The sequence below is a fragment of the Dendropsophus ebraccatus genome, chromosome 12 (genome assembly GCF_027789765.1).
Source record: "Dendropsophus ebraccatus isolate aDenEbr1 chromosome 12, aDenEbr1.pat, whole genome shotgun sequence".
Classification (NCBI taxonomy): Eukaryota; Metazoa; Chordata; class Amphibia; order Anura; family Hylidae; genus Dendropsophus; species Dendropsophus ebraccatus.
The window spans coordinates 26791544-26818321 of record NC_091465.1 but is presented as its reverse complement, the minus strand read 5'-3'; the positions used below and the strand labels follow the sequence as shown (position 1 = coordinate 26818321).

Here is a 26778-nt window from a genome sequence, read left to right as displayed (position 1 = left end):
TTTTTGGATGAATAATATAATACAAGTGAACATAAGAAACTTTAGAATATATCTTATTAGAAAAAAAATGTCCTTTTCTACCTATGTAAGACTCCTTAGTGTAATATACACTCTGGTAATACACAACTAAATTCTTTCTCTGGATGGATCAGCTCACTGAGATTTAGATGCAGATAAAAACACACAGACAAGCTGCTGAAAGCTCCACTAAGGGTGCGTTCACATGTAAAGGATCTGCAGCAGATTTGATTGCGCAGATTTGAATCTGCAGCAGATTTGATGGCACAGTGCTGCTTTGCATTGAATCTGCACCTTCAAATCTGCACCATCAAATCTGCAGCAGATCCGCAGCAGATTTGATGGTGCAGATTTGATGCTGTGTTCAGTTATTTAAATGAAATCTGCTGCGGATCCGGTAAGTGTGAACGTACCCTGAAGGGGTATTCTCTTCACCTAAACTTTTATAAGGTACAAAGTAAGCAATCTTACAAATGCTTTGCTTTAGAAAAATTTCATCATTGTGCTTTTTGGCTCTTTTCTTTCCCTAGGCAGTTCATTGCCTAGGTTCCCGACCACCGCTTTCTGCTCCGTGAGCGGTAATCGGGCTGTGACATTACTCGGCTGGTTGAGAGCTCAGGAGCAATAAGTATGCCTTTTTTATAGTTTTTGGTGTGTGCATTCCCAGTGGGAGACACAGCAATGCAGAGCCAATTCAGCTCAGCCCTGATGCATACCATCCTTTATTCCCCCCCACCATAAAAAAATTTTTCCCACCCAACATTTGAAGACTGTCCATCTAAGTTTGCACTGAGTATTTTAGTAAATCTGGGCAACAGTATGCAGATTTTAAAGGGATTATACAGGTGTCAGAAATGTGCCTTTGCGCTCCTCAGTTAGGGGCGTGCAGCGCAGAAGACCTTTTGTGAACAGGGCTCAGTTTTTATTTGTTCAGCCCCACCAGCTTTGCCTCACAGTCTCTGGCAATGATAGAGTTAAAGGGGTTGTCCAGCTAAAATCTTCCTTTAAATCAACTGATATCAGAAAGTTATATAGATTTGTAATTTACTTCTATTAAAAAATCTCAAGTCTTTCCATACTTATTAGCTACTAAATGTGATGCAGGAAATGTTGTTTTATTTGTCAGTCTGACACAGTGCTCTCTGCTGACATCTCTGGCCGAGACAGGAACTGCCCAGAGCAGGAGAGGTTTTCTATGGCGATTCTTATAAAACCGAGAAAAAGTTCCTGTCTCGGCCAGAGATGTCAGCAGAGAGCACTGTGTCAGACTAAAAATAAAACAACATTTCCTGCATGACATTTAGTATCTAATAAGTATAGGAAGACTTGAGATTTTTTTAATAGAAGTAAATTACAAAACTATATAACATTTCTGACACCAGTTGATTTGAAAGAAAAAGATTTTCGCTGGACAACCCCTTTAAGGCCCTATTACACTAAAAGATGTCTGACATTATGTTGTAGATTTTTTCAGCCAAAGCCAGGAATGGATTTGAAAAGATGAGAAATCTCTTTACGACCTGTTCTCTGTTTATAGTTTGTTCTTGACTTTGACTAAAAAAATCTGTCAGACATCTTTTGGTGTAATAGGGCCCTTACTCTGCTAGCTTGATTCCTGCAGCTGAGCAGTGTGATCTTTCCCTTGACAGGCAGGTGTCTTTACCAGTTAGGGTCTGAGCACCGATCCAATGGGGATCTGGACCTGGCTCCTGGTCTTCATAAGTATTAAGCATGGCCAGCAGCTAGTTGCTGGCTATTAGAGCAATCTAGGCTAAGCATACTCTCTGATATCTGTTGTGTGTATCTTTGACCCTTGCCTGTTCCCTCTCTATCCTGTCTGCCGCCTGCCCTGACTTATAGCCTGTTCTCGTTTACCTGACTTGTCTGACGATTTTGTACTTTTGCTGCCCGCCGTTACCGACCCGGATTGTTGACCTTGGATTTATTGTGTTTATTTGTTGCTGTTCTGTGTTTAGAGACTGCCATCATGGTTGTCCGCAGTCGCCTAGGGCTGTCTTGTATCAAGTAGGCAGAGACAGTGGGCGGGGTCAGCTTAGGGCTCACTTTCCGTGTCTTGTCAAACTGCCTTTTGCCATACCCGTCGCTGACACCAGGCTTAAAAAAACATGCCTGCTTTCTTCCAGAAACAGCACCACTCTTGCCTCCAATAACACTCTTGGGTGTGGTATTGCAGCTCAGTTCCATTAAAATGAATAAGTCTAATTGCAAAATCCCGTCCAAACTGGAGATAAGAGTCATGCTGTTTCTCTAAGAAAGCGCCTATGTTTTTCTAATCTTGGATAACCCCTTTAAAGAACTCAACAGTGTACATGGAATGTGCATTTCAAGTGACAGATAGGCAGGGTAGCTTTTGTTTCATTTTACAATACATGTAAATTTATTTAGCACTAAGCGCAATTGTTTAGTAAATGCGGTGTGGTTGTCACCACTCCTCCCCCACAGATCAGTGAAGTGTGAATGCAAGGCTTTGTTCCTGTAATTGATGTAGATATACATGGGTATATAGATATTTATAGATACAGATACGTGGTTGTATCCATGCATAATGATTACTATCTTTAGCTGTTCTATGAGTGATGAAGCATAGACTCTCTGTAGACTATAAATAATTATTGTTTCAGGTGGCTGAAATGTTTTTTTTATTTTTTTTATTTTTTTTTAATTGATGTATTTTTTTCTTCACTATTATAGGGCTGCCGTGTACCGTCTCCGAGCTCTGCACAAGCGACTGAACACCGAGCTGCTCAATGAGGAAGATGTGAAAACAAAGATTGCCAACATACTGAAGGATAATGAGTGAGTTGGGCGACCTGTTCTGTACAGAGCTCAGTGGGGTGTAGATTTATATGTATTACAAAGACATTCCAATTTTCAGATATTAAAAGAAAAAAAAAAAAACTTCAGAAAAGTTGTGTTTTGCCATTTTCTGCACCACTGACCTAACGTGAATAAACCTCGGTCCCTTTGTTTATTGGGAAAATGTTAAGTTCTGATACTGATAGCATTAGGTTATATAATAACACTGTATATGGAAATTTACTCTGCTGGGGTCACCGTTAGGCTAGGGCAGAGTGCAGACCTTGTCATGTTACATAACCTGCACATGACTTTGCATTTGCTAGACATTCTTGTTCCTGGAAATTTGATAGGACATTCTAAGAAAAGCATCTATTGTGCTGTGCTTAAAATGAAAACCTTGCATCAGTGATAGATCATAAGATGATTTTGATTTGATATTCCCTAAAAATTGGGTTACCCATTATTAAAAAAAAAAAAGCACAGCTACTTTCTTGCAAAAACAGCACCACCCCTGTCCTCAGTTTGTATGTGGTATTACAATTCAGATTTATTCACTGCAATGGAACTGAGCTGCAAACCCACACCCACAACCGAACACAAAGGTGGTGCGCTTTTTGGAAGGAAGTAGCCATGTTTTTTAAGCCTGGATAACCAATTTAAGGCTACTTAGAGTAAATGTGTAGAGGAAAAAAGGGCACTAAAACCCCCAAATTTGGCACATGACCTTTTTGGGCTGTGGCCAGGTGTTAGCTGAGATTCACTGCAGTCTCCATAGACTTACAGAATAAGGCCTTGTTTACACAGTGTATTTTTTCATTACGCAACAGCAACATCTGCAACGACGGCCGTTGTTTAATGACACTGCAGCATTACATTAGATTGCATGGAATCACGGTCGTAGTGTATACACACTGTATACACTACGGCCATGTTTCTCTGCAGCCGCACAAAATAAATTAGAGGTCTATTTTGTGCGGCTGCTATTCAGTGGACAGCGGACGCACAACAAAGCCTGTGCACACAATGATCACAAAGTGATGTTCATCCAGCCGATACTATAGTATGTGTTTTAGCACATTTATTTTAAGTGAATCCCACAATGCCTAATTCAATAGTTGTCTGAAGCCTCCCATCGTTTTAGCATCACAGATCGGCCTTGTCTATAGGAAAAGGTTGATTCATAAAATATTTGCTAAAATACGCTAGCGCCTCACAAAGGATGGGACCGATTATGGCGGGTGGCTGGAAATCTTATAAAATGCTGAATAAATCAAAGTCTCCCTAAACCTTTAAACTGTGTCCCGTCCTGAAGACCCATAATACCCTGGACCTGAACCAGTTATAGAGATGCAGAAGGAGCTGAGAAGCAACTGCCAGGATCTTTAATGCCTGCCGTAAATCTCCAGGAGACTGAAATTACATTTAACCATTATACCAAGGAATTCTGTTATCAGCCATTCACTAATGTATATCTTTCACCCTTACACCCCAAGCATCGCTTTTTGTTTTTTTAAATAAATTTAATTTCTTTCCTACTAAACACATGTTCTCATCGGCTAGGTATGACCTTTGGCACATTGAAGTGGAGCAAGGAAAATTCACCGGTGTTCGTGAAAGGCTTCAACAAGATGAAGAAGAGTTAGACAGACAACGCAAAGACTTGGCAGAGCAGCGCGCTCTGAGGGAGAAAATGTCACTTACTCTGGCAGAGCGGAAAAAGCACACAGAAAGGGAGTAAGTACAACTATGTAAGAAAGCTGTAACAGCATTCACCGATGCAACAGGACATGAATTGCTGTTGAATATTTTAGCTGTGCTTAGCAGGTAGTCATATATGTGAGACATGTAATTGCTCTCCTGGCAGGCACAGCAGCTCTCCTTCCTTGTGTGCCCTCCAGCCTTCCCTAGAGCCATCATTGCCCCCTGGTTGGTACCTCTAGCATGCATGTGCCCTTACTTTAACCTCTTAAAGGGCTAGCATGCATCAAGCTCTTCTTAACATGCTCCACTAAAGGCTTATATACTTAAGGCTATAAGGCTATGTTCACACTACGCAAGTACTTTAGTGATCACGTTCGTTGTTGATCACGGCTGTAATTACTACGGTACTTGCGTAGTGCTGCAGGCTGAGGGAATCCCGGCCAGAGTGTATACACATAGTATACACTCCGGCTAGGATCCCTAGCGGTGCAAGAAACTGACATGTCCCTGTCAGTGCACACAGTGTAGCGTGCGTCTCCAGCCGCACTCTCCATTGTGAGCGGCGGGGAATTCGGATGCGGGCCCACACGGATGTGCCCGCATCCGAATTCAGTGGCAGTAAAGATCATCCAGCCGGGTTGCGGAACAGCCGGTGTCTTACACTGTGAAAACATGGCCTAATAAGTATGACATACTGCATGTTGTATTATAATCTTGCAGCTTTATTGAGTGTAGTTTGTAGGGTATGTGTCCCAGCTACCTAACAAGCACCTAGCTTTTTGTCTGTTTTTAGGAAAGGCCTTAAATATCAGATCAGTAAGGGGCTGTTCACACAGAGCAAATTTGGCGGAGTCCCACCTTCCTCAGCGTCAAATAGTGTGTCTACGGAAGGGCTCGCGTGTCTCTGCTCTCCTGACATGTCAATTCTTTAAGCGGAGGCAGGCAAGCCCTCCCATAAACACGCTGTTTGACACTGAGGCAGGCGGAACTCTCCACCGCGGAATTCTTCCAAATTTGCTCAGTGTGAACTGGCCCAAAGGGTTCATCTTCTGCTGATCAGCTGATTAAAAGGATTGTGGTACAATGTTATTTTACCAGCATTAGCTTTGTACATTTTGTAGTGACTTTGCCTGGTACTACAGCTCTCTGCAACTCCATCGCATTGTAACGAATGAGACTAAGCCACGGCACCAGACACAGCCACCAAATGTACTGATCTGTGCATGGTGAACAATAAGGAGACTGTACAGCTCTCTGGAGCACTCTGTGCTCTCTATGCTGATGATTGATGGAGGTGTTGGGAGTCCACTCAAACAATATTGGTTACCTAGTCTAAGCATAAGTAATCAATATAAAGTATCAGAAGACTGTAATGACAAAGTGTTATAGAGGAGGAAGAGCCGGGTAGCCTGGTGTATAGATTTGTGGAAACATTCCAAATAACTTGTCATTTATTCATGCAAATCTCTGGACATTCTGAGCTACATAGTCATGCAGGACTGCCACATGACTACTTAGCCCAGTATAAGCAGAGATGTAAATGAATAAATAAATCATCCTGTACCCTTTTCCCCTTAACTATATATTAATCAGCTTTTCCTTCTCTAATACATGTCTGCAGATTGGACTGTAATTTCAATATGGCAGGTTCCCTTGGTCATACAATCGCTTTATGAGGCAATAGTTGGATGTTAGCATTTCAGGATCTTTATTGGTTTCCAATGTCCCCAAATGTGCAGTTCCTAGCCCCTAGTCAAAGCCTAGCTAACCAAGCTTGAAATACACAGGCGTCCTGTTTATCATGGCTCAATGAAGCTGTTCCTTTAAATTGCATTTGTGAAAGCTGGCCCTTTCCTTGCTTGCAGTGTTATATATGCAAAAACAAAGGGAGTAGATACAACTCACCCACATGCAATAGATGGCAACAGCAGATGTTGGCCAGACATCAGGTACTTATAGTAGATTCAAGAAGGTATGGAGGCCGGCACTCCAAAAAGTGCCAGATACTAAAACATAACTTTTAATTGTCTTGTTAAAATCCAAAGTGCAGTGCAAGTAGACCAACGCGTTTCCCACAGGTGCGCTTAATCATAGTCTGATTCTACTGGTGCAACGAATTAACCAATGCCACGTCACTAGTGAATCCTGCCGAGGAAAAGGGGGTGGGGCCTAATATAAGACCGGCATACTTTTGTCTTTATAAATCCCCCCCTTAGTGTTCAGTTTTGAGGGAATACGTATGCATATAGTGCTATTCATTATGACATTCTAACAAACTGATGTGTTACTAAAACATTTCCCGCCTTTATGTCCAAACACTGTAAAATATCACATAAGAACAAACAAATGACCGGGCTTATTTTCTGTATTTCAGGCAGGAGGTTAAGCAGTTAAAGGAGCGGGAGCAGCATTATCGTAAAGCCGTGGAGGAGGCACAGAAGAATCATGAAAAAGCTGTTCACTTTCTCAAGGAAACTATGGCAAGGTGGGTCTCCATGTAACTGCATGTAATGTACTTGTCATAGAAAAGCATAGCCCCTTATATACCAAAATGAATAGTTCTGCATGCTGATAAATTATACCGTCGGTCAAAACATTTCTCGGAGGAAAACACTGCAGTGGTTACCATGGAAAATAATTTCCATGGTTGCAAGCGTCATATCAATCAGGACCTTTCAGAGAAGCAATTTAGTATGGGATACTTCTAAGGTTTTTTTGTTTTTTTTTGGGGGGGGGGGTGTTGGTTGCACCTGGGCGGTAACTTTCAAGTGCCCTTGCCATTTTTTTTTACCTGAGGAAGCTTCTTTATAGAGGATGTCCATCACCTGCAGCAATGATGCGTCAATATTGGACATCACATGCGGTCGTAGTTTTGTCTGGGATATACACTCTCCCTCATGTTTCGGATGGTATTCTTTAATCATAAGAAGTGAGCTCTGTACAATCCCTATAAAATATCCCTGTTTAAAGATTTGATTAGTTGGGTTCTGAATGTTCAGACCCTCACCAATCACTAGATATAGCCAGGAGAAGCCCATAGCTGAGCACTTCACCTCCAGGCTCCCTGCTATCGCCATTTTGCTGTACACAATGAGCTGTACAAGAGGGAGATCACAGGGAGCTGGGGAGATAAGCTTTCAACCTCACACATGTCTGGGGGTCTGAGCACTCAGATCCCAACCAATCAAAACTTTGATGTGTCAAACTTTTTTTTTATTTTTTATAATGACAGGGACACTTTAAATATTTTAAAGGGTTCATGTCATGAACATTCATCATCTAGGTATGGATTAATATACTGTACATAACATCTTTAGGTCCCATAGCTAAGAAGCCTTTACCATATGAAAAGCTTGTACATCCATCAGATTCTTATAAAGATTAATATTTAATGCCAGGGTTCGTGGAATTGAGGCTGAAAAAGAACGGAAAAGCAGAGAAGACATGGAGAAGAGGATGCAAGCTGTACTGTCCTTGAAAAACAGCATCTCTACCAACCGGGTATGAAACAATAATAACTCCATTATAATATATATATATATATATATATATATATATATATATATATATATATATATATATATATATATGTGTGTGTATATATATAAAAAATTTTGTTTCTTCAAATGACTGTGATAACAAGTGAGGTATAAAGAACTGTCATTTACTTGAGCTATCACAGTTAACCCCTTCTGCAATGAGTATATGACTGTACTGCTACTTGTTCCCCCTGACACCATGCAACACAAACATTAGTGCACCACAGAGAAGAAATGGAGAATATACAAGATACACTAATAGGGAGTGAGTGGAACCTGCTGGTTTAGGGGCCTAGTCACACTAGTCACATGTGTGACCCCTGTGACCCTGTAGATTTGCTACAACAATCAATGAACATTACTCCATTTCATTAGGTTTTTATTCCTGACAAATCTTTCCTGGCAATTGCCAGGTTTCCGCCTATGTTGGCCTACCTAAATCCATGTTTTCCCATGATAATGTTGACTGATCCTGCAGTTTCACTTTATTGTGCATTATCCTCTCTATAATCGTGTTTTCTACCTTTTACAGGAAAACCTGCTTGTCATTGAGTCTAAGAACAAAGCGCAGGCCACACTGACTAAAAGACAAGAGATGCTGGAGAAAGAAGCGGTGCTTGCCAGAGGAGGAGATGTTACCAAGTTTATTGTGCAGAAGAAGAAGCTTCAAGACCATGAAAGGAGAAAAAAGTAAGAGATCAGTCATGGAACCATTCCTGATCCATTAGGAACAGGGTTGTCAAACTGAGGCCCTCCAGCTGTTTTAAAACTACAATGCCCATCATGCTTTAGCTTTGGCTGTCCAGGCATGATGGGAATTGTAGTTTTAAGACACCTGGGGGGCTGAGTTTGACATGTCTGCATTAGGAACATAGACATGGAAAAAAGCTTCAATTCAAGTCAATAGAGAGGGAAAGCACATGTTTGTCTTGTATTACAGCTGAGAACAGAAAGGACCCTCATTCTGGAAAATACTGAAGGCTTCAGATATGTTAATGTAAATGTACCAGAACATTTACTAAATAAAGATTTCCATACCCAGTTTGGTGCACTGGAGGCGGGCCCCTCGCCCCCCAGTGCACCAATATCTCCTCTCCTTGGTGACGCACCAGGCTGGGAACAGACTTCATACTGAAGGTGGCGCGTCACCAAGGGGAGGAGATATTGTTGCACTGGGGGCGCTGGGCACCACCTCCAGTGCCCCAAACTGGACATTTGCATATATATATATATATATATATATATATATATATATAGAAGGAGATCTCAGAAATCAGACTAAGATATGAGAAATTGACAGTACTGTTAGAATTGGCGTGGTGGCGCCGATGCAATATTATAGAAATATAAATTATGGAAATGTAATAAATCTTCTGGTACAATTACTTTAAAGGGGACCTGTCACCCCGGCTGCCAGGATGAAGCCCGCCCGACCCCCTGGTGGAGCCCCTTATACTTATCCCCCTCTTGAAGTCTCGGTCCCGGAGCCCATTCCGCTGCCGAGAAATCCCCATCAGAAGCCATGCGCACGCTCAGATGAGTCTGATGCCCAGTCTTGCTCTATGGGCGTCAGACTCATCTCTGGTGAGTGTGTGCACAGCTTCTGATGAGGATTTCTCCACGGCGGGATGGGCTCCGGGACCGGGACTTCGAGGAAGGGGTAAGTATAAGGGGCTCCACTGGGGTCGGATGGGCTTCACCCCGGCAGCTGGGGTGACAGGTCCCCTTTAACTCCACTGTTCTTACTTACAGAACCTATCTGACAGGTTAGGCTGTGTTAACATCTGCATCATGTACTTTAGCTATTCTGCTCCATCAAAGGAAAAGAAGAAGGGAAATGACACTGGTGCCAGATCTGCTTAATGACTGAAAAAAGCAGGGCACCATAGGGTGTACCCTCTGGGGTTGTTAGGTATTTAGCTGGCCTGTGTAATTCCAGGCACAACTCTGATGTAGGCGATCAGCCAGTCAGGCCTGATAGACACCCTAAGTCAGGGATGGGGAACCTTTGGCCCTCCAGCTGTTGCAAAACTACCATATTTTCCCATCATGCCTGGACAGCTAAAGGTTCTGGATTTGACATTTGGATTCAAGATTGTAAAATTACAAACCCAAAAAGCCGCTATTTTCTATAAGGAGTGCATAACTAATGCTGGCTTTCAGAATACATAAAATGTATAAGCTAAGCTTTCTTGTCGCTGGTATTTCTCACCACATACAAGAGGACAAATACAAATTATCCAACTGTGGAACCAATACCTGAAGCTTCAGGCAAACCAATTACTTTCTACTTCACTGACAGCTTTTCATGCTAACTCGCCTAAACTGGCAAAGAGTCTCACATTAAATGACGTGACAGCGTCCTTGCCTGAAGCCATTGGTCACTCTCAGGTTTTATGCTTTAAATTCCTTATGATATTGAAGTTAATATGTGTGACTGCATCTGGTACTTCAGCCCAGCTTGTTCACAGGGTCCCGGACTGGTTTGCTTCTGTGTCAGCACTGGAATAGTAATGCTGTGGCTCCCCTGCCCTTTAATTCTGCTGCCTGGGAATCCCCACTGATCATATGTTGATGGCCAATAACGTAGATCGTCGGAATAAGAGCCTGAAAAAATGTCTTTAATATTAATATATTAAAGAGGTTATACAGAATTAGAAAAAGCAAAGATACTTTCTTACAAAAACAGCACCATCCCTGTCCTGGTATTACAATTCAGCTCCATTCATATCAATGAATTTGAGCCGCAAAACTGAGGACAGGAAAAAAGCGGCCATGTTTTTCTAAGCCTGGAAAACCCGTTTAACTGACCAGTGGTTGACCAGAAACCCCAAATTTTCCCCTTAAAGGGGTTATCCAGCGCTAGAAAAACATGGCCACTTTTCCCCCTCTCTTGTCTCCAGATTAGGCGGGGTTTGGGACTCAGTAAATGGAAAAGTGTTTTTCTAGCGCTGAATAACCCCTTTAACATTAAACTTGTGATGAAGAAGAATGATCCGATGAATATAAATGATAAAAAGAATAGTCATTGTGCCTTTTTTTTAGAGAATTTGAAGAGTCACAGAAAATAAGGAAACAAGAAATTGTCGGTCGGATTTTACAAGAAGAATCCAGCCAAGTAAAACGAAAAAGACAGGCCTCTTTAGAACTGAGCAAGGTCCGGGAACATGGCAGACTGCGAGCCAAAGCTTTGCAGTATATTCAGTCAGCCATAGTGACAGAGCCAGAGGACGACCAGGATGCAGCGGTAGGAAGTGATCCCATTTCTCAGAAAAGCAAATAGCTATGCAAGACTTCTGTACATTTGTGACAGTGATTCATAGTAGTGTATACATATACTATAATTTATTATTGGTTAGACTGGGAAATAACAGAATGATCATTACTGTTCTTGGCGTGCCAGCAAATAATGCCATAGAGGATCGCTTCAATACACATAATTAAGCTATGTTCACACACAGTAAGAGACCGGCCGTTCTGTGACCCGGCCGGGTCACGGAATGGCGGGTCTCTGAAAAGATCATTTGATCTTTATGGCCACAGAGTTCTGATGCGAGTGCAACCGTGCGCCCCCGCATCAGAACTCCCCACAGCAGACTATGGAGCGGCCCGAGCCGCTCGCTCCACAGTGTGCACTGACAGAGTTTTGTAGCGGCCACAGAAAACTGACATGTCAGTTATTTGCGGCGCCGCTAGGGATCCCGGCTGGAGCGTACACTATGGGAGACATGTATTATGTGGCGTATCTTTTTTTTTCGGCGGAAAGAGCCGATTTGCGAATATTTTATCCGCAAATCGGCCGTTTTGCGAATAAAATATTCGCAAATCGGCTCTTTCCGGCGGGTACACCAGGGGGGCGGGGAGGGGGTGTGGAGGGGGTGGAAAGGGGAGCGGACTCAAAGTCCGTGCGATTCAGCATTTTTTTCTCTTAAAGATTTGCCGAAAACCTACTCCAGCCCTCAGCTGGCATAGGTTTTCAGCTGTGCGCATCGGAGCGCACGGGATTTATGTAGAGGCAGTCCGCCTCTACATAAATCCCTGTAGCGCCAGAGATGCGGGGACATTTTTAAGTCCGGTGTAAAAAACTTCGGACTTAATAAATGTCCCCCTATGTGTATACGCTCTGGCCGGGATCCCATAGGCAGCAATGGCACGTATATTTTCGTATAAATCACGCCCGTTGTATAACGGCCGTGGTTTTACGAAAATATACGTTGTGTGAACATAGCCTTTATCTGTACGGTCAGTAGAAAGTCTGTGAAGACCTAGTTGGTATAATTTTCCAGAGGATAGCTTTATAAAGGTAAAAAAAAAAATATATAAGTATATATATAGCCGCGCGAGGCAGGGAGAGGGGTGGCAACTAGTCATTTAGGCAGGCAGCCGCCCTGTGACTAGTCACAGCTCTCTGCCTCTCAGTGCGCAGTGCGGGGATGATTGACAGGCAGAGAGACCCATTATGGTGGGGGAACTGCACAATAGCTCTATATTGTGCTTCAGGGAACCATATCGGCATTGCTGTGCTTATTAGTTCCCTTTAAAGCGGCACTATTAGCAGGTTGGGGCCACTAAACCTGCTGATATGAGCCAGACGCTATTTACCTCGGGATTCCCTGGCCGTCCTCCGTATACTGGTGCGGTCTAATATATTGGTGTTTTCGGCTAATTGCTGGTATGCTAATTAGTGTACTCAGAGCATTTGGGGTGTTCCCCATGCTCCCGGAGCACCCACTCGGGCCGCCTAGCCCTGCCCCCTCCCGTCCGGCTCACTATGCATATTCATATATGCATAGCTAGGCCGTTTGTTACGGGCTGCTTCCTGCACATGCGCCATTGGCTGTACATACGGGGGACAGTTATGAAGGGTCCAGCAGGGGCGTACACTAGGGAAAAGATTTGCCCCTTCTCCCTGGCGTACGCTTGCCATATCCCCCACTCGCCCGATGGGTGGGCAGGGGGGACTTGTGGGGGGGCGCATCCTCCCCTCGCAGGCGTAAATCATGATTCAAATCTACACTTGCTTTACGCAGGTGTAGATTTGGTCGGCTGAGCGCAGGTTCAGGTGCCCAGCCAGATTCACTAAGTGGCGTGCGTGAATTCGGCCGGAGAAGAGGGAGCGGGGCCTAATTTAAGACCCTATGGGGGACATTTATCAATGTAAAAACGCATATTTTTGGTGGGAAAGTGGCCAGATGCGAACCTGGCCACTTTCTGCCCGATACGCCAGAGGGGCGGGGAAGGGGTGTGGAGGGGGCGGAACAGTGGGTGCGGACTCAGAGTCTGCTCTATTGAGCATTTTTTCCACCAGAAAATAGTCAGGAAACCTACTCCAGCTCTGAGCACTGGTGCGCACAGGATTTATGGCATGCCAGCAGTACGCCTGCACATAAATCTCCGTAGTGTTGGCGCTGTAAGGACATTTTTAAGTCCGGTGCAGAAAACACCGGACTTAATAAATGTCCCCCTATGAGCGTATGAGGTTTTGATAAATCCCCCCCCCCCCCCCACCAAATTTTTTTTTTTTTTTTTTGGAGCATTTGGATAAATTTTGGCTATGTTCACACACTATTTCTGTCAATCTTTTGGTTAGCCTTTTTTTCAACCAAAACCAGGAGTGGGACTAACAGGGGAAAGTTATAATAAAAAGATTTGCCTAGTTTTGATTGACAAATACTGACCAAAAGATTAACAGAAATACTGTGTGTGAACATAGTTTTAAGAAGTAAAAAATGGACAGATCCTTTCGTATTGAAAACCCATTTGGCCTCATTTTACCGCGCATGCAGCGAATGTTTTTGTAGCATCAATATTCCAGGCCGCCGTGCAGTCTTTTCCCCAGCCATCTCTGTTACGAGGGAAGAAATGTAATGAAGCTTCATAATATGTGTGCTACCCGCGGTTTAATTGTATCTGAGCAGCATGTTATAAAGATACTAATTACGATACGGAACAAGACTCGCAGAGCACAATTTTTAAAATAGCCATGAAATTATTTCTCGTTTCAAGTTCAAGCGTCTTTGTGGATGATTTTATGGTTTCACACTTTCAAAGAAGACTAAATAAAAAGAAAAATAATAGATTTATGCAGAAATGCTCCATTATTAGGGATGCAATGTTTACAGTGTTCTGACTGTTGGGCTACAGCTCGCGGCTTTCTCAGAGCCCTGAATGGCATACCTGTGCTGAATCCCTAAGCCAAGGGTAGAGAACCTTGGCTCTCCAGCTGTTACAAAACTACAACTCCCATCATGCCTGGACAGCCAAAGCTTAAGCTTTGGCAGTCCAGTTATGATGGGAGTTGTAGTTTTGTAGCAACACTACTTTTCTCATTATGCCTGGACAACCAATGCTTTAGCATGCACAGTGCAGGAAGGTTTCAAAGACATGATCACCATTTTCCAGAAAGAATATCTCACAATTTTTTCCTTGTCTGCAGAGGAAGTGGCGTTCTCCCTCTCCCCTGTCATCTGATGCTGATGATGACCTCTCCTTGGCTGAACAGTCCCCAGATGTGTCACCAGGACTCACACATGATGGAGAAAGTGAAAACTTGGCTCAGCCAGAGTTTAGAGGCTTATGGAGTGAAGACCTAAAACCCTACAAGGTAACGGAGGACGAGCGACACCAGGAAGTATTCCATCGTACTTGACTCTCGCAGGACAAAGATAGTGTAGTAGGCCAAATGTTTGCGTCCCACAAGTGAAATGCCCATAGTTTGGTGTGTTAAAGCTGATGGTCGCAATGTGAGTACACTGTAGTATACGTTCTAATACCTTTCTGATTGTATTCTGACATGTACCCACAACTTAGGCCATTAATGTGGTGATACTGTACTTATTATACGAATGGTCATACTATTTGAAAAAAAAAAATAGAAAAAAAACTTAAAGGGGTTATCTGGTGCTACAAAAACATGGTCACTTTCTTAGAGAGACAGCCCCACTCTTCTCTCCAGCTTGGGCGTGGTTTTGCTGCTTAGTTCCATTGAAGTGAATGAAGCTTAATTGCAAACCGCACCTCAACTGGAGACAAGAGTCGTGCTGTCTCTGAAAGAAAGTGGCCATGTTTTTGTAGCTCTGGGTAACCCCTTTAATCCAACTCTAGGAGTCCCCAGGGTGAAGTGTCGTGGGCTCAGCAGTAAGGTTATGTTCACACTGAGTAAAATAGGTAGAATTCCGCCTGCCTCAGCGTGTCATAGCAACTCTATGGGAGTGCGCGCGCTCCATGTCACTTATGTGAGCGGAGAGCCCCTCTACCATAGATGGGCAATGACACACTGAGACAGACGGGATTCCGCGGCGGAAATTTCCGCCACGGAATTCCGCCTGTTTTACTCAGTTTGAACATACCCTAAACGCCCAAAACTCCTCTCCGCTGTTGAAGACATCTTTAGGGTCTATTCAAGAGACTACTTTCCCAGGCTTGCAAGAGCAGAACGGAGGGTTAGGAGAGCCCAGGGAGCTTCATAGTGATATGTAAAACTTATTTTACTCACATATGCAGACAGTATGACCAGTAACAGAGCAGTATTTTAGCTGGTTTACATGTCACCTTTGTAGGCTGGAAGGATCAAAACTTCTGGCAGACTCCCTTTGCCTGATTATTAGGGCCATTTCTAGATTTTTTAAGTATTTAAGGGGTCTTATACAATAACCCTTATCGTGCGGATAGAAGATAAGTGTCTAATCACAGGGAGGTCCGATTACTGCGGCAACCTGTGATCTTGAGAGCGAGACTGTGAATGAAGCTCTGCTCCTTTCATTGTCTGTAGGATTGCCAAAAACTACCAAGCGCTGTACTAAGCTATCTTCAGGGACTTGTCCCCTATTCACTGGTAAAACCCTTTTAAACATTGATGACTTAACTACTGGATATGCTATCTGTGTTTTGTGGGCCTCTGACTTCTATAAAGGTAGTCCAGTGAGTTATTTTCTGCGTAGATCAACACAGTGCAATAACTAGCATGGTGGCTGTCCTGCCGCGCCACCCAGCACCCCCGAACTATACAACAAATGAGGCCGCAAACAGTTGTCTCTGTGTATTGTGAAGTGGTTGCACCTGGTTTTGCCTGGTGAGCCTTTCTAATACTAATGGCCTATCTTTTGGATAATTTTAGTAAGGGTCTAATTCCCACCAACCACAATGATCATCTGACTTCCAACAACCGTACTGTTTTCCAGGGACAGCACCATATATTCTCTTTTGTTAGCAGCTGTGTACAATACTGCATGTAGCTCAGTTTCCTTTACTTGAGGGGTTTTACTTCAGCACCAGGCACAACTCCAAAATGTACAGTGGCAAAGATGGAAAGGGGCCTCCCCGGCATCATGCAGAGGTCAGGAAAAAGCCCCCCACCAAACTGATATAAATAGTTTATTAGTTTAAATAGCTAGGCTGCCAGTAGTCCAAAAAAAAAAACTCAAAAGCCCAAGAAAATACCATATAGAAGACTTTGTAGAGGTTATTGATGGCTCCACCATCAAAGTGTGCACCACAGAAGAAGAGAGAGATTATTTGAGCAGTAGTTGAATAGAATGTACGACAGTCATAGATTATATTAACTTCAGGATCGGTTTCCCTTTAATCTTCTGATATGTCATAGTTATATGTGACGGCTTCTAGTCCTAGTCCTATAAGAGCTTACTTATGGTTAATGCTGAGCTCTGATCAGAAGTGACTGTCTATGGACGAGCGCCCTGAATATGTGCCTGCACGCTGATCTCTCAGAGATTCGTCTCCTCTCTGTTTTCCGTGCATGGACTGCAAAGCCACAGATCATATTGTGCTCGCTGGCTTTTGTACTATACATAACCGAACATGACAGGAGTGCTGCCAATTCAGAATCATTTAATGCGGCAATTTGCAATTCTATGCGCCTGTACTAATTGATTATTTTTCTTCGGGCCTATTTATCAGCCCATATTGAACGAGCAGGGCCGTACTCCGTGCAATTAGATTTCTAATTTTGCCATTTTTGCAAATCAGCTTTGGTTTTTATGGGTTATTACTATTCTATCTTGTGTATCTGGATTCCGCAGATGCCATTTCATTTCATAATGTCAAGATCTTCATAACCTTTAAGTGCAAGCGGTTTGTTGCCGTATGTTATTTTTTTGCACAGTTTTCTAAAATATTATATAGATTAGGGTTTACAGAAGAAATCTTTATTATTTTCATAGAGAAGCAGAATATGATTCACCACCCCTTCCTTATCTGATGGCGCTTGCAAAGGTTTTTTACTTTGCCCAGAGAAAAAAAGAGCAGCTGTAGCAGCTCATTCTGTTCCCTTAAAGGGGCTGTGTCCGCGGAAATTTTTTATGTTAAACAGATCTTTTTTATGTTTAAATTTTACTATGTGTAGAATTTATATATAATATTTTTTTTTTTTGTTTACTAGAGGAAATACAGCAATAATACCCCAAATCCCTTCAAAATGGCAGAACAGCATATAACAAAGTCTCTGGAAAATTCTATAAACTTACAATACAGTCAGAATATTGAAACATAATACTGTAGTGATACCTACAATGTGTATTTTAAAATCTTGAAATTTTGCAGTTTTCATTCGGCTTATTACGCCTAATGGTAATTCACACTTTCTCCTCCTTTTCAGCAGTTTAATCAAAGGCAGGATTACAGTGAAATGTAACACCCATACAGAGATGAAACAGGATCAGGCCATTCGCAATAGGTAATAGTCAAGGCTTAGGGGCCTATTCCACAGGAGCGATAATTGGCCGAATCTTTTCGCTCCGTGGAATAGAGAGAACAATCAGCCGATGATTGTGTCATCGTCTGATCGTTCATTTAGGTTCAGACCTAAAATCGTTGTTCACCACCAGCGCATTGCTACGGTTCAATAGTGGTGCGCGGCGACCGACGATTTCAGCAGAACCATAGATTACCTGTCCGGGCCGCAGGTCTTCTTTTCCCGGTCCCACGCGGCAGCATCGGCTTCGGAGCGTGACTGTCTGAACTGACAGACCGCTAAGCCAATCACTGTCCGGGACCGCCACGGCCAGTGATTGGCTGAGCGGTCTGTCAGTTCAGACAGCCCCGCTCCGAAGCTGCTGCGGCTCGCGGGATGGGAGAAGAAGACCTGCGCCCGGACAGGTAATGTATGAAGCAAGGGCTGCAAGGACATCGGTAACGATGTCCCTGCAGCCCTTGTTTCACGATCATCGGGGCCATGGAATAGGCCCAGTAAACGAGCGCCTATCTAGCAGATCGGCGCTCATTTACGTCGTTGCTCGTCTGGTGGAATAGGACCCTTAGCCTCCCCCTCTCTGCGCAATGACTACTGAAAAGGTCACAGAGCATGCCTGAAAAAGTCCCCCATAGATATCAGAGTCCCCTCCAGTATGTTGTTGCCTATGACCATAAGTTGCTGTAAAGCATATCTGTAAATGCTGTTACTAAAGAGTAGAGCAGAAGCTTAGGCAATGTGGCAGCCCCCATAACTTACAATAAAGCACAAAAGGACAATAGAAACAGATAAGAAATAACAATAGGGGATACATTCCCTTCAAATGACAATGAATGATGCTAACTGCAGTACCAAGCAGAGTGGAGAGAGGACACGATGCAGCGCAGTCTTTTCCCCACCTGTTCTCCTGATTGGTACCGATCAGACCAGAACTGATCAAAACTTTTGACACGTCTCTGTGACATGTCAAAAGTTTTTACACATGACAGTGACACTTCACTTTGACTTATATTTATATTTATGTTGATTTTAGGTTCCAAAGGAAGAGATAGATGCCAAGCCTGTAGGGGGCAGTAAAATGGAAAAAGAAATTATGTCTGAAACCCTAAGGAAACTCCAAAATGGCATTGTTGAAAAGCAAGTGGTCTCAGGACATGAATTTAAAGGCTGTCCCTTTTATAGCAAACCAAAGATGATTCACTTCAAGGTACGTTTCACGCGAATGGCAGTAATGAACCTGATAATTTGGCCTTTACTAACAATGGTTCCGTTTTTCTTGATGATTGATGCTCAGCGGGAGTCAACCTATTCCAGCTTAGTGTCCATTTCATTAGAAATGACATACATGCTATTAAGGGTGTACTTTGTGTACTCTACATTAGTTTTTAGTACCTCTCCTCCCTTTACTGCTCCAGTTTTCTACTAAATTTTAAATGAGAATAACAAAAACCTAAATTGTAAAAAATGTTTTCTGTAGCGTTACCTCAAACTAGGAATAAGGAACCTTCGGTCTTCCAGCTGTTGTAAAACTACAATTACCATCATGCCTGATTACCATCAGGCATGATGGCAATTGTAGTTTCGCAGCAGCTGATAGGCTGAAGGATTCCCATCCCTACCTTAAACCATTGGACAGAGCTGCTATATAGCTCTAGCGTTAGGGTATAAACCCACACGCCGTATATGCAGCGTATTTACTACTGCGATACGCAGCAAATACGCAGCAAATACGCAGCAGATTAGATCTAAATAACTGAACACAACATCAAATCTTCACCATCCCATCTGATGCGTATTTGCTGCGTATTTGCTGCATATACAGTGTGTGGAATTATACCCTTAAAGAGGTTATCCAAGATTAGATAAGACACTGTTACTTTCTTTTAAAAAATGCACCACCCCTTTCCTTGTGTATTACAATTCAGCTTCATTCACTTCAATGGAAATGAACTGCAAACCCCACACCCATACTGAGGATGAGTTGTTTCTAGAAAAAACAGCAATGTTTTTGTAAGCCTGGATAATCCCTTTAAATAAAAAAAAACACTGGTGCAGGGAATAATGTCAAGGGGTGGGATATATGTATAAGGCATTAAAGGGTCACTGTTGTTTAAATTTTTTTGCAGAAATCAATAGTACAGGCGATTTTAAGAAACTTTGTAATTGGGTTTATTAGCCGAAAAATGAATTTTTATCATGAAAAAGCCGTTTGAAGCTCTCCCCCCTGTCTTCATGGTTGTCTATGGAGAGGGGAGGGGTGGAGGGAGATAAGGCACCAAAACAGGACAACAAAGAGTTAATTTACAGCTACATCACTGGTTATCTCCTCTGACAGTCAGCACTGACCTCTCGGACTTCTGAATACCGCTTTCACACAGCTCCCACTGTGTAATCCTTTGTTCTCTGCTCCTCTGCTGCCGACTAAACTTTCTTCTCCCTCCTCCCCCCTCGCCTCTCCATAGAACAGACAGGATCCGACTGATGCAAAAGAGTCAAGATTTCCTAATAATGAGCAGTGAATGAGGGAGAGGAGGGAGGGGGGGGGCTGGGGAAAGGCTTTTTGAATGCAGTTAATGGCATATTTGCCTAATAAACACAATTACAAAGTTTCTTAAAATCGCCTGGGCTATTGATTTATGCAAAAAAAAAAAAAAAAAAAATGACAGTGACACTTGACTTTGTCACATGACAAAGAGCCAGGAGAGGACTGCCGCCTTCTCCCTGCTTGTTCTCACGATCACTACGGGTCTGACCCAGATGGATTTGGTTGCAGAAGGCTGACCAAATGACTGACGGAAATACTATGTGTTAACATAGCCATGTACTCTTTCTCTCTCCCTCCCAGGAATCTTTTCACTTTCTGGTTTCCTCACTAGTATTTTATTCTGCTGTATCCATGCAGTAGTGCAAGCACTTTCACACAATCCCCCTTCCTTGCATGTGAAGGGAAAACCAACTGGCAGTACTACTAGACAGAATAAAATACCGCAACTGAACTAAGCATGTGACCCAACTTGGATGCCCAAAAGTGGGCCATAGCCAAGGACAAGAGGTTATCAAAACTAAGCAGGCACATGGGGGGATTGAGAGAAGCAACAAGCAGATCAGTGGTGGTCCTAGACAATTCCAAGAACAGAGACATAATGCGCCTGTGCAGCCACCACTTCACTTATTGTCTATGGGGCCACAGATCATTGTTAAGGGACGGGGATAATGTAACAAGATGACAATACCTCTTTAAGCCGGACTGCTGGAACATCAGATAAAATCAGGTTTATTCTTCCTCCACTTTAAAATTTCAGGACCTTGATGTGGGAAAGACTTACAAGAAAAAAATCACTTTGACGAATGCATCCTATACAATTAATTTCTGCAAGCTGGTGGGAGTAAGTGATCATTTGAAGGACTTCATCGCCATACAGTAAGTCATTTATCATTCACATTCACTTCCAATCTGTTGTGTATTTGAAGTGGATCCAGAAACGGCATTTACAGCTGCTAATAACCGGTTTTCATAGCATCACTGTGTAGTGTACTTTACTTAGTACAGTGCACGTTCTGTGCAATTGGCCCTCAGCATGTAGGTTTCATTTCATTACAATGCTGCTGGCCGCAGATCCTGCAATGTATACAGTAATATGAGTGCTTAGCCGGTGACATAGCATATTTCTGAAATTGTGACCTATGTTTGGACAGATTGCAAGCCTAATATTAGAATAGTGTACAGTATAACATTATAAATTGTTGTGTTTTGCAGTGAAAGGACTTGTTAAAGTTTTGGGCTTAAGGGTATGTTCACACTGAGTAAATCAGGTGGAATCCGGCCTGTCTCAGTGTCCCATAGCTTGTCGAGGGAAGAGCGTACGCTCTTCCGCTGCCGCCGCTCCCCGTTCTGAGAGACAGGCTATGGGACACTGAGACTGATTTACTGAGTGTGAACATACCCCTAGGCTGTTTTCCCGCTACGGCAATCTATTGATAATCACGGTCATGATCATTATTTGCGACCATTATTATCAATAAATCACGTTGTGAGAACACAAACTCAGACTGGTTTAACAATAATGTAATACAAATGCATTTGTGCAGTGTGATCGCCAGATCTGTCACTAATACAGCATCTATGGCAAGCCAGTATGGCAGCCTATTAGGGCCTTTGCACACTGAGGAAATTAAGCGGATAACTTTGTTGCTCCCCCCCCCCCCCCTTGACGTTCTGCCTATCCCATAAGCTCTATTCTATGGTCCAGTGAATTCCGTCGTTCACCCAAAAAAGTGACATGTCAATTCTTTGGGTGGACAGCGGAAGCCGTCTGACTATAGAATGGAGTCTATGGGACGGCCAGATTTTTAAGCGGGAGCGTGCACAGAATCTGCCAGAGCTTATCCACGTGATTTCCTCAGTGTGCAAGGGCCCTAAGTGTGCAGAATCTACTTGACCAGCTATAACATATATGGATGAATGTGCTGTATAAAGGATACAGAACCTGTATACTCCATACCCACCCGTATCTCATCTTGTATCCATGCTAGAGGCGCCTCCGCACCATTGTACATATATGATCATTACATTGACCCATATGGCACTTCATTCCATTCCAACAACTTCTTCTTGTTAAGTTTTCTTGTTTCTAATAACTTTCAGCATTGTGAGAATTCACTTTTCCCCTAAGGTGAGCAGTTTTTAAAGTTACTGTGTGTTAAAGATGAGGATTGTGTATGACATTGAGGCGTGACTGATAGATACAGTGTGACACAGTTTATGAGCTGGTGGAAGCAAACGCCACAATACAGAATTAGATTATCATAGAAACTTCACATTGCGGCTCGCCCGTGTCAAGGTTTCAGCGGGAAGATGTGATGGGAAAAACAATGAAGGCATTCTGTGACCTTCATTTTTAATGGTACGTATTCAGTGCCATACGTCTATCGGCCATAACATTAAAACTACTGACGTGAAGTGAATAACGTTGAAAAGGGCGTCTTGCAAGGGAGCGGGAAATATAAGGCAGCGATTGAACTGTCAGAGCTGTTTCACGCTCAAAAGAGGGTCATATACAGTATAAGTAGTTGGTTTATTGTTGTGCTAATCGGCCTTGTACAATAGCATTTATAGCTGATTTTTACATAGGATCTTAATTTCTGATTTCCTGCATAACTACTCTATGTAAAGAAGAGCCCATGGAGCCTCATTTAAGAGTGTCGAAACACAGGACTAGCAAGATATCCCTCCGGGAAGGACCCAGCCAAGGGGTGGCTCCTGTAATGATTCCACCATATTAAGTAGCCCTATAAGTCAATGTAATGACAAGGAAAGAACCAAGGCCAAGTATCCATCCACACACAGCTGTTTTGGGGTGTTGCCCCTCATCAGTGTGGAGCAGGATTCTGGCTAGGTGAGAGCAATGCCTAGTAGAGCCATAAGAGAAACAGATCACTGATCTCAGGGAGACCAGCCAAAGATAACACTGCCAGCTGCTGGTAAAAGTGCTCAATGCAGTGAAATCCTAGGTGCATTGCTCCCTGGGAAATACAAATATGCAAAAAAGAGGCAGTGGAGCCTCATTTAAGAGTCTCAAAACACAAGACTAGCCAGATATCCCTCCAGCAAGGACCCAGCCAAGGGGTGGCTCCTGTGGGGAAACCACCAAAACCACCTTATTAAGTGGCCGTATACTGTAAGTCAGGGGTCTCAAACTCGCGGCCCGCGGGCCAACTGCGGCCCTTGGGACACTAGTTTGCGGCCCCCACCTCAATGGTAGCTTCCCTGTAAGTGCGGCCCTCATCAGCAGCTCAGCCGCGATTGGCTGAGCTTAACTTTATGCTCAGCCAATCGCGGCTGAGCAGCTGATGACGCGGCAGAGGGGGGCCGGCATCAGGGACGGCTGCAGCTGTTCGGCCGGCCTCCCGAAGACGACGGAGAGGTGGGCAGCGGCCGTGGTGGTGGGAGGGGAGTTGTGCAGTGCAGGGGCCAACAGCCTCCTGGCAGACCTGCCGCCCCCTAGCGTCCCTGCCGCACATGCAGCTCCCCGGTCTCTGGAGGAGGAGGCCGCAGGGACTCCAAGGTGATCGCATCGCTGCAAGTCCTGGGGCTGTTCAGCAGGATCGGGGGATGCAGTGCAGATCCCCGATCCTGCTTTACAGCCCCAGGACTTGCAGCGATGCGATCACCTCACCCTGCAGTCCCCGCGGCCTCCTCCTCCAGAGATCGAGGAGCTGCATGTGCGGCTGAGAGGAGAGCGCCGGTGCCAGGGGTGAGAGGAGGAGGAGGGGTGTGTCCAGCTCCCCCCAGTCCCCTCTCAGCTCCCCCCAGTCCCCTCTCAGAGACTCCCAGTCCCCTTTGTCACCCCCAGTCCCCTGTGTCACCCCCCTGCTCCCCCCAGTCTCCTGTGTCACCCCCAGCTCCCCTCTGTCACCCCTGCTCCCCCCAGTCCCCTGTGTCACCCCCAGTCCCCTCTCAGGGACCCCCAGTCCCCTTTGTCACCTCCAGTCCCCAGTGTCACCCCCCTGCTCCCCCCAGTCCCCTGTGTCACCCCCCAGCTCCCCTCTGTCACCCCTGCTCCCCCCAGTCCCCTTTGTCACCCCCAGTCCCCTGTGTCACCCCCCTGCTCCCCCCAGTCTCCTGTGTCACCCCCAGCTCCCCTCTGTCACCCCCAGCTCCCCTCTGTCACCCCTGCTCCCCCCAGTCCCCTGTGTCACCCCCAGTCCCCTCTCAGGGACCCCCAGTCCCCTTTGTCACCCCCAGTCCCCTGTGTCACCCCCCTGCTCCCCCCAGTCTCCTGTGTCACCCCCAGCTCCCCTCTGTCACCCCTGCTCCCCCCAGTCCCCTGTGTCACCCCCAGTCCCCTCTCAGGGACCCCCAGTCCCCTTTGTCACCTCCAGTCCCCAGTGTCACCCCCCTGCTCCCCCCAGTCCCCTGTGTCACCCCCCAGCTCCCCTCTGTCACCCCTGCTCCCCCCAGTTCCCTGTGTCATCCCCAGTCCCCTCTCAGAGACCCCCAGTCCCCTTTCAGGGACCCCCAGTCCCCTTTGTCACCCCCAGTCCCCTGTGTTACCCCCCTGCTCCCCCCAGTCCCCTGTGTCACCCCCAGTCCCCCGTGTCACCCCCCAGCTCCCCCCAGTCCCCTTCTTGTGGAAAACCTGATGCGGCCCAGCCTCACCCAGACTCTACCTCTAGCGGCCCCCAGGTAAATTGAGTTTGAGACCCATGCTGTAAGTCAATATAGATAATAATATGGAGTTGGATATTGGATAAGAGGGTCTAGTTCATAATCTCCATTCTAATTCATTCAAAAAGTGTTTGATGGGGTTGAGGTCAGGCCACTGTGGATCCAGCCATGTTCCTTCACACCAGACTCCTCTCCATGCCTTTATGAAGCTTGCCGTGGACGCAGTCATGCTGAAAGAGAAAAGGGACGAACCCAAACTGTTCCCACAAAGTTATCATTTTCTTTTTTTTTTTTGTTTCTCTACAAGAAAAGAGTCTTTTCTAACTTTTTTCCCCTACTTTAATTTGGACTTTATCTTGTGTTGGGTACGCAATATTGTCAATCTGTAAAAATGGAATAATTCAGGCACCTGGGAGTCTTTAGTACATCCATGCATGCTCCCCTGCTGTTCCAGTTCTATTCCCATGGTGTGTCAATCACTTTCTGAGGTTTTCAGGTGCACCAGACACCCTACCCTCTACCAATTGGGAGGCCCCTAAAAAAATGCTTTAGTCTCCCATTGACTTGAATGGGGTTGTTTATCAAATTGAGCACTCAAGCATCTGAAAATACTCGAGTAACAAGCATGTGAGCACTTTAGTACTCGCTTATCTCTAGTCTTCACGTAATGACTAAGTTACTGTGGTTCATAAATGCTTCTTAATAATACCACTCACTGCTGATGGAGAAGGATTCAAGAGAGAGGGCCCCTGTCACATAAAACAGGCAGTCTTAAATGTATAGAGAAACAGCACTATTGAAACATTTACAGACTTTCTTCCAGTATGGATTTAATTAGGGGTAAGAGTTCACATAACGTATGGGGTGCTCACTTCTACTGGAGATATAGGGGGACATGCATCATCCGGCGTACTGAAGATTTTCGGCGTAAAGTGCCGATATGCGAATGATTTTATTTGCAAATGGCCGATTTGCGAATAAAATATTCACATATCAGCACTTCACGCCGAGTACGCCGGGGGTGGGGAGGGGGCGTTACGGGGGGCGCGGACTCAGAGTCAGCGCGATTTATCATTTTTTCAGCGCAAAGATACACCGAAAACCTACTCCACCTTTCAGGTGGTGTAGGTTTTCGGCTGTGCGCACCGACGCGCACGGGATTTATGTAGAGGCAAGATATGGATTCTAGAACAAAAGGGGGAAGTGGTGCAGCTCACAGGTCTAAGTGCAAATGACTGAGGTTAAAATATAGTCTGCCCCTACCTATAGTGGCATATGAGTACCAAGAAGTGTTAACAAAAATTATATAGTCCTCTAAGTCACAGCAGCCCTATGTGATATAGTATTGAAGCAAAGTAAAATAACAATATAAAATGCCGATTTAATTAGAATATATAAAATCACATGTAATGATCATGGAAACAATAAAGTACAATAAAGGTACTAGTAAAAATGCCGCCGGGCCCTGGCGGGAAAATGAATAAATGAATATTTGGATACCAGCACTGCGGGTTAAATCTGTAATTGGTGATGTCCGAACAGCAATAGGCAGAGTAGCTATAGATATAATAGGCAGCTATGTGCCACGGAGTTTGCTGGTTACAGTAGTTCAGATGCAGTCACGTAGTTGTGGCAGTTTGTGCTCCACAAGTTAGCAACCTTGTATCAATCAGCAACAATGATAGCAATCCATAGATATTCTATAACCAACAGTAGAAAATCACAAACTGTCGATTTTTAGCAGGATTCTTAGTCATATGCTGCTGCCAAAAACTGCTCTGGAGACATGAGTTGGTGAGTATCTATGGTATGTCAGCATACTGGTA

At 44.3% G+C, this 26778-nt stretch overlaps 1 protein-coding gene across 4 annotated transcripts in view; it reads left to right on the top strand.

The window, feature by feature from the left end:
- The window catches only part of CFAP74 (cilia and flagella associated protein 74), a 97984-nt gene that overhangs the window by 12987 nt on the left and 58219 nt on the right, over positions 1 to 26778 (top strand). For all 4 annotated transcript variants that reach the window (XM_069947952.1, XM_069947951.1, XM_069947954.1 and 1 more), the window contains 9 exons: positions 2731 to 2835; positions 4399 to 4572; positions 6914 to 7024; positions 7938 to 8040; positions 8611 to 8768; positions 11124 to 11325; positions 14515 to 14682; positions 18818 to 18991; positions 21087 to 21205. In XM_069947952.1, coding sequence (XP_069804053.1) covers positions 2731 to 2835; positions 4399 to 4572; positions 6914 to 7024; positions 7938 to 8040; positions 8611 to 8768; positions 11124 to 11325; positions 14515 to 14682; positions 18818 to 18991; positions 21087 to 21205 — 1314 coding nt within the window. The remainder of the gene's footprint in view (positions 1 to 2730; positions 2836 to 4398; positions 4573 to 6913; positions 7025 to 7937; positions 8041 to 8610; positions 8769 to 11123; positions 11326 to 14514; positions 14683 to 18817; positions 18992 to 21086; positions 21206 to 26778) is intronic.